The sequence below is a fragment of the Neovison vison genome, chromosome 3 (genome assembly GCF_020171115.1).
Source record: "Neovison vison isolate M4711 chromosome 3, ASM_NN_V1, whole genome shotgun sequence".
Classification (NCBI taxonomy): domain Eukaryota; kingdom Metazoa; phylum Chordata; class Mammalia; order Carnivora; family Mustelidae; genus Neogale; species Neogale vison.
In genome coordinates this window covers 159,977,634-159,986,245 of record NC_058093.1, presented here as the reverse complement: position 1 = coordinate 159,986,245, position 8,612 = coordinate 159,977,634, and the positions used below count along the sequence as shown (strand labels likewise).

General features: G+C 38.9%; 1 protein-coding gene across 1 annotated transcript; it reads right to left on the bottom strand.

The window, feature by feature from the left end:
- Positions 1-250: 250 nt before the first annotated feature.
- On the bottom strand, positions 251-1,148 carry LOC122901931 (mediator of RNA polymerase II transcription subunit 7-like). The gene is made up of 2 exons (XM_044240996.1): positions 893-1,148; positions 251-698 (listed from the first exon to the last, which is right to left on the bottom strand). The coding sequence occupies exons 1-2, from the start codon at positions 1,146-1,148 to the stop codon at positions 256-258; spliced, it is 699 nt and encodes a 232-aa protein (XP_044096931.1). The 3' UTR covers positions 251-255.
- Between the last annotated feature and the right edge of the window lie 7,464 nt (positions 1,149-8,612).

The following is an 8,612-nucleotide window of genomic DNA, read 5'->3' as shown; positions in this document are numbered from 1 at the left end:
CAGAGGCTTTAACCCACTGAGCCACCCAGGCCCCCTAAGGTGATTACTCTTAATGTATACATATATACTCATTTGCATATGCTTGCCATACTTGCGCACTTACAGTCACTAACCTCCTAACTGATGAAGCAGGAGTCAAGCCATTCACATGACTTCTAGTTATATCTCTTCTAAGACGCTCCAAGAGCAAATTAACGAATCTATGACATTTACTGAAAAGAAAAAGAGAAAAGCAAAAAGAAAAAGAAACATCCTTCATGGTCTTTCATTGATTTCATCAATTAGGACACACAGGGCAGCATCTTTCTCTCTAACCTGGTCTCTCCTATGACCTGAATTTTCTCTTTGCTGTTCATTCTGTCCAGTACAATTGTTGCTATCATCAGCATCCACTGGTTCAGTCTTCACTCTCATCCCTGCTTCTGAATGAGGCGGATCATCAGGCAAAGCCAGACAATTCTGAATCATCTCAATGACTCGCTCCAGGTGCTTCTGAAATGGCTCAGCTGTTTCAGGACGTTGACCTTTCGGTACCTCCAGCATGACTCTCAATGTCTCTCTTGCTTGGTGGGGTTGGTATTCATTTATGAGATGATGCACATGTACAAAAAGCAGCTTAAGATCTTCTGGTTTCTCTTCTAGTTTTGTACTCCCAGGGCTCCTTATCAAGATACCTAAGAGGTCTAAGAAATTAATAATGCCTCAGTGGGTTAAGCCTCTGCCTTCTGCTCTGGTCATGATCTCAGGGTCCTAGGATCCAGCCCCGAATCCGCTCTCTGCTCAGCGGGGAGCCTGCTTCCTCCCCCGCTCTCTCTGCCTGCCTCTCTGCCTACTTGTGATCTCTCTCTCTGTCAAATAAATAAATAAAATCTTTAAAAAAAGAAATTAATAAGAATAGACATATTGAGTTTTCTCAGTTCCTTCTTGTGATCAGACTGCGTAGGATGAAGCCATTCGATGCCCTGACTTTCTGAAGGGCGGATGATAGGATCATCACATTGGAATTGATTGCCAAACATCATAGAAGTGTCTTTTATTGGAGGTGGAGGCTTGGGAGCTAGGCCTTCCTGAGTATTTTCATCTGTATATTGCTTGACGTACTGCACTGGGGGTGGTGGAAGAGCACTCACTTGTTGCGTCTCACCCATAGCGGAAGATCAAGAAACTCAGCTCAGGGTTTACACTGGAGCTGCCTTGGCCTGCGCGGAAATCCGACTTCCGGCCCCTCCTACAGGAAGTGTATCTATTTTTGTAATTAAGAGATACTGCTTCAGGGGCACCTGGGTGGCTCAGTGGGTTAAAGCCTCTGCTTTTGCTCAGGTCATGGTCTCAGGGTCCTGGAATGGAGCCCTGCATCTGGCTCTCCGCTTAGCGGGAAGCCTGCTTGTCCCCCAACCCCCCACATTCCTGCCTGCCTCTCTGCCTACTTGTGATCTCTTTCTCTCCGTCAAATAAGTAACTAAAATCTTTAAGAAAGAAAGAAGTACTGCATCAAACAGCCTCTGGTCATAGCAGGAGCTCAATAAGTATTTGTTGGATGGATGGTCTTCAAATCCATCACCATGTTGGTCTGACATTTACCAACACGCTTGTTTGGCACTGTTCCTTTACAACTATTAGAATATGTTCTAGACAAGTCCTAAAATACTAGGCTCGTTCTCCTTTGTTCAAAGCCTCAAAGCCTGGCATTTTATGGTGCAGCCCAGCAAGTTCGGCCTGTTTGGCAGGCAATTACCAGGCTATTTTGTGCCTCCCTATCCAGCACCGTGTACTTCCCTGGACTGAAGAAAAAAAAAATAAATCCATAATCAGTCAACTTCATGGAGCTCAGGATATGTGCCTCATCTCTAATAATGGAATCACACGTTTCAAAGGAAATGGAGAAAAAAAGACATTGGCCATCAGGTTGGGAAACCTCTTTTAAGACATGGGTGTCCATCCTGAACTCCCAAATTTTCCAGCTTTAGAGACTAATAGGAGTTTAAGCCTCTTCTGTGGCATCAAGTAACACTGAGACTTTCCTCAAACCAATGAATTTAACCGAACTTACTAAGTTTTAATTTAATTTAATTTAATTTAAGAATTGAACTGAACAGGGACCCCTAGGTGGCTCAGTGGGTTAAAGCTTCTTTCTGCCTTTGGTTTAGGTCATGATCCCAGGGTCCTGGGATCGAGATTCGAGCTTCTCATTGGGCTCTCTGCTCAGCAGGGAGCCTGCTTCCTCCTCTCTCTGCCTGCCTCTCTGCCTGCTTGTGATCTCTGTCTGTCAAATAAATAAATAAAAATCTTAAAAAAAAAAAAAAGAATTAAACCGGACAATTTAAGAGTTGTCCTAAGAATTGAGAGAATTATGTGTAAGCCTATAACAGACCTTAATAAATACTATCATTTTTATAACCCTTGCCCATTTGCCAAGAGCTTATTTTTTTGTGGTAACACCTTAAACAAAAAGGGATATCTGTCCTTTTGTGTCTGGCTTATTTCACTTTGCATAATATTTTCATTATGGTTGATCATGTTGTAGACAATTGTATTTTTGAGTTGTATTTTTTTCTCATGAGCGAGAAATTTTGCAATATATAATTTTTTTTATATAATGAAGAGCGATTTGAATCCTTTCTCGTGATCCTACAATTCATGTCATGTGTGTGTGCTTTCCTCCTCTATGTTTATTCACATATTTGTGAACATTAGCAGCATTTTAAGTTATTTTCACATAGATCTTGCTCAGATGTGTTAAATAAAACTGGTTCTTTAAATTGGGTTTGGGGGAAACCCCAACACTTGAACATAATTCATTTCTAAATTAAAGTCGTCCTCTCAATTTGTAAAATGTAAGTTGCATTAAAATTCCACAAGGAGGCAGACTGGTTCCATTAAACTGGGCTTACTGCACTGATGTAAATACATTCTAGATATTCCCATTACTGGCATCCCCAAGTATAAAACAACTATTTAAGCCAACATAGGGAATCTATGAAGGTATTTTCTCCCAGAGACAACTCTACAAATGATGCTTAATTTTATAAATCAGTTCACAAATCTTCCCTTTAAATTAGGTGTAACAGAATCATAGAATTTTACATTTAAACCAGATACAAGAAATAATTTATTTAATTACAGAATTCTGCCCAAGTGCAGCTATCTTTACTCTTGGTTTACAAAAAACCCATGGCAGTGGGAATTTAAAATGATGTAGTTGTTGCAGAAAAAGTTAGGACAACTCTTCAAAATATTGAACATCTAATGAATCAAAAATTCTACTTCTGGGTATATATGAAAAGAAGTGAAGCAGAGACCCAAACAGGTATCTGTACACCAGCGTTCATAGCAGCATTATTCACAGTGTCAAAATGTGGAAGCGACCCCCTTCTATATCATTGAATGAATGGATCAATAGAATGTGGTAGACACGCGCAAGAGAATATTCAGCCTTAAAAAGGAAGGGAATTCTGACACACTCTGCAACACAGATGAACCTTAAAGATATTATACTAAGCGAAATAAGCCAGACTCAAAGGACACATATTACATGATTTCCTTTTATATGGTATATCTAGAATAGTTAAGCACATAGAGACAGAAAGTAGGACAGTGGTTACCAGGGGTTGGGGAAGGGGGACTAGGGAATTATTGTTCAATGAGTACAGACATTCAGTATGGGAGGATGAAACAGTTCTGGAGACGGATGGTGGTGAAGACTGCACAACAGAGGGAGCATACTTAATGCCACTGAACCATTCACATAAAAATGGTTGAAGTGGGGCACCTGGGTGGCTCAGTCATTAAGCATCTGCCTTTGGCTCAGGTTGTGATCCTGGGGTGCTGGGATTGAGTCCTGCATCAGGCTCTCTGCTCAGTGGGGAGCCTGCTTCTACCTCTCCCGCTCCCCTTGTTTGTGTTCCCTCTCTTGCTGCCTCTCTGTCAAATAAATAAATAAAATCTTAAAGAAAAAATGGTTGAAGTGGTACCATTTGTTAGGTAATTTTTTTTAACCACAATTTAAAAAAAGACATGGTAAAGAAAATTAAATTCAAATAGAGAAATTTATAAATACGAAAATTCCCACTTTATTGTATGTACTTCCAAAATCTATAAACATCCATCTGCACCTTTGTGTAAATAAATAACTTGATATTTTAAATCGTATACGAAATCAAGAGAGAAAATCTACCTCCTTCTTGTCCTGGGGGGAAAAAAAAACTGGGTGGGCAATGGCGGTGGGGGGGCTCAGTCAGGGGAGCGTGCAAATCTTGATCTCAGAGTTGTAGGTTCGAACCTATTTTTTATTAAAAATAAAATCTTTACAAAAAAATGTTTAACATACAGGAAAATTTACTTTTAACATTTTGAGAATTCTATGAATTTTAATATGTATATAGGTTTGTGTATCTATCATAAGAATCAGGCTGTAGACCGGTTCTGTCCCTTCAAAAAACTGTGCTAGGGACGCCTGGGTGGCTCAGTTGGTTGGACGACTGCCTTCGGCTCAGGGCGTGATCCTGGAGTCCTGGGATCGAGTCCCACATCAGGCTCCCAGCTCCATGGGGAGTCTGCTTCGCTCTCTGACCTTCTCCTCGCTCATGCTCTCTCTCACTGTCTCTCTCTCTCAAATAAATAAATAAAAAATCTTAAAAAAAAAAAACAAAAAAAACTGTGCTAAAACCTCAGAGTCACATCCCCCCCAACACTAACCTGGGGAAACTACTGATCTCTGCTCCTTATGTTACTATTTTTTCTAGAATGTCATGTAAATGGTAACATCCAATATGTAGCCAGTATCTTTCTTTTTCTGCTTAGCATAATGCCTTTCAAGGTCATGGAAGCTGCTGCCTGTATCAATTGTTAATTCTTTTTAATACTGAGTAGTATTGCATTGAACAAAGACACCACAGTATTGTTTAGGAATTCAACTCTTGAGGGACATTAAGGTGGTTTTCTGTTTCTTGCAATTATGAATAGAACTGCTATATAGGCTTTTTGTGTAAATACAAGTTTCAGTTACTCTGGGGTAAATACACAGGAGAGGGATTGCTGGGTCATAACATAGGTGCATGTTTACTTTCAAAACCATTGCTAAAGGGGTTTCTATGGTCGCCTTACCATTTTGCATTACCCATCAGCAATGTATGAAAGTTCCAGTTGTTCTATATCTTTGCCAGTAATTGATATTGCTGGCATATATAAAATAAAAATAATTTTACGTACTTGAAAGCCAGCAGTTTTTAAAAATATATTTTTAAAAAATTGTAAGTGAACTCTATGCCACATGTGGGGGTCAAACTCACAGCCCTGTGATCAGGAGTCACATGCTCTATGACTGAGCCAGCTGGGTGCTCCACCAGTATTTTTATGTTGGCCATTCTAGTAGTAGGTGAGTAGTGTTATCTCATCATGGGTTTTTAAAATTTTATTTTATTTACTTATTTGAGAAGAGAGAGATCATGAGCAGGCAGAGGGGGAAGAAGGGCCAGAGGGAGAGAAACAGATTTCCCGCGGAGTGCAGAGCCCAACTGGGATCATGATCTGAGCTGAAGTTCGATGTGCAACCGACTAAGCCACCCAGGCTCCCCTCTCATCATGGTTTGTTTTTAAATCATTTTAAAAAGTTGTGTGCCATGGATCTTCAAAAGGAATATTTGATAAGATATATTGCATTTCTGTTTCTTCATCAATTTTCTTTCTTCAACTTAGTATACAGCATTTATGGTTTTATTTCTAGCTTTTTCTAGATATAAAAACTTTGTGTTTCTTAAGCTTTGCCATTAGAACTGTAACTCCTTTCAAAACTCAGTAAGACCTTCCTCCAAAAAACGAGGTTTAGCGAGGTTGCAGGATATAAGGTTAACACACAGAAATCATTTTTATTTCTGTATATTGGGAAATAAATTGGAAATTAGCGCAGTGGGTTAAGCCGCTGCCTTCGGCTCGGGTCATGATCTCAGGGTCCTGGGATCGAGTCCCATATCGGGCTCTCTGCTCAGCAGGGAGCCTGCTTCCCTCTCTCTCTCTCTGCCTGCCTCTCCGTCTACTTGTGATTTCTCTCTGTCAAATAAATAAATAAAATCTTTAAAAAAAAAAATTAAAAAAAAAAAAATAAAATAAAAAAATCAGAATGATTTATAATGGCACCAAAAACGTGAAATACTTAGGTATAAATCTAATAAAATGTGTGGAGGCAATTGCCAAACTATGGAAAGAGCCTAGATGTCCATCAACAGATGAATGGATAAAGAAGATGTGGTATCCATACAATGGAATACTATGCAGCCATCAATCCCCCCAGAAATCTTGCCATTTGCAATGACGTGGATGGAACTAGAGGGTATTATGCTAAGCGAGTTAAGTCAATCAGAGAAAGACAATTATCTTATGATCTCTGTGATGTGAGGAATTTGAGAGGCATGGAGGGGGATCATGGCGGGATCATTATACCTTCACCTAATGCCATATGCAAAAATTAACTCCAAGACATAAGAGCTAAAATTATAAAACTCTAAGAAGCAAGCACAGAGGAAAAGCCTTGTGATACTGGATTTGGCAATGATTTCCTAGATATGACACCAAATGTAAAGACAACAAAATAAAAAATAGATTGGACTTTATATTGAAAATTTTTGTGCACCATAGGACACTATTAAGATAAAAAATCCATGAATAAATAAAATCTTTAAAAAAAGATAAAAAATCCATAGAATGGGGGAAAGTATTTATAAATTACATATCTGATCAGAGGTTAATATCCGTAATATGTGGAGAATTCCTACAACTCAACAAGAACAAAACCCAAACAACCTGATTAAAACAGGGGAAAAGAACTTGAACAGACAGTTCTCCAAAGATTAACTAAGGCCCCAAAAGCCACAAAAAGATGTTCATGATTAGTCATTAGAGAAATGCAAGTCAAAACCACAATGAGACACCACTTCACACCCATTAGGATGGCTATTAGCACCAACTAACAAACAAAACAGGAGACAAATGTCGGTGAGGATGTGGGGAAGTTGGAACTCTTTCTTACACCTTTATAGCTGGAATAGTGAAACTGTGCAGTTGCTGTGGAAAGTGGTACGGCAGTTCCTCAGAAAATTAAACCTAGAATTCCCACATAATCCAGCAATTCCACTTCTGGGTATATACTCCCAAAGAACTAAAAGTAGGAAAACAAGGTATTTGTACCTCTGTTTCTAGCAACATACTTGCAACAGCCAAAAGGTGGAATCAATTCAAATGTCCGTTGATGGATAAACAGATTAATAAAACATGGTATATATGTGCAATGAAGTAATAGCCTTAAGGAGGAAGGAATTCTGGCACATGCTCCAACATGGATGAAGCCTGAGGACATACTAAGTGAAATAAGCTAGATTCAAAAGGACAAATTGTATGATTTCACCTATGTGGTATATCTAGAGTAGTCAGATGAGTAGCGACAAAAAATTGGGACAGCGATTACCAGGGACTGGAGGGAGAATGAATTATTGTTTATAAAAAGTACAGACATTCGGTATGGGATGATGAAAGAGGTGTGAAGATGGATGGTGGTGAAGGCTGTACAACATGTGAAGGTATGTAATGACACTGAACTGTACCTTTAAAAATGTTTAAAACAGTACATTTTGTTATGTATATTTTACTACAATTTTTCTTAAAAGTAAAAAATGTTTCTAGTTATCAGTAACATAGTGCTTATGATGACGGATGTGAGACTGTAATTTGCTACCTCCTTTAATTTTCATTACACTTTATATGGGAAGTTCAAGTTCTACATGGAATTGTGGTTTCTCTTTCTGGACTATATTAGTTCCTTCCTCTCTACACCTCTCCCTCACCTCCTCTCCTGCTCTTTCTTGAGCCCTTGACTTCATAGGGTGGGGATATGGCAAAGGAGGTAAGTTTTTAAGAAAAAAATTTCTTGTACTTTTTTCTTTAAAAAAATTTATTAAATTTAAAATTTTTTTAATAAACATATAATGTATTTTTATCCCCAGGGGTACAGGTGTGTGTCTTGTACTTTTAATATGCTGAACTGTTTTCCTTTAATCCCAAATTATACCATTTTTGATTCGGTCATGGTTTTAAGTTTTTTTCTTGAAAAATTTAATCTAATCTGCTAACATAGTATATTACAGTAATAGGTTTTCAGATGAATCATGCTTGCATTCCTAGGATCGCCTTACCTGATTATTTTATATACTAAGTTTGACTTGCTATTTAGGATTCTTATATCTGTATTCACTTTTGCTTTTCCTACACCATCCTGCGAGGTTTTGGAAGGGTCTGAAATTGTATCCAATTTAGAAGCTGCAAGTTAGCCTGTTGTGTTTCATGGATAATGGCTGAAGACACGAGACTCCTGGGACACGAAGGACTTGACTGCTCACACCATAGCAAGCAGCATGAGCAGCACTTGCATTAGTACCTCTGGACCCTAATCCCACAGTAGCAAAGTGAAAAGTCTCTGGTGGGTGCTGCATATGCTGTGAATTTTGGGCAGCGACTGAGCTTGGGGAATTTGCCTCTTACACAGGCCTGATCTTTCACAGACCTTACCCTTTAAGGTTGTTCACTGATAAATGGCCTGAGCCAAGAGTGGTTACGGCCCTCCACTG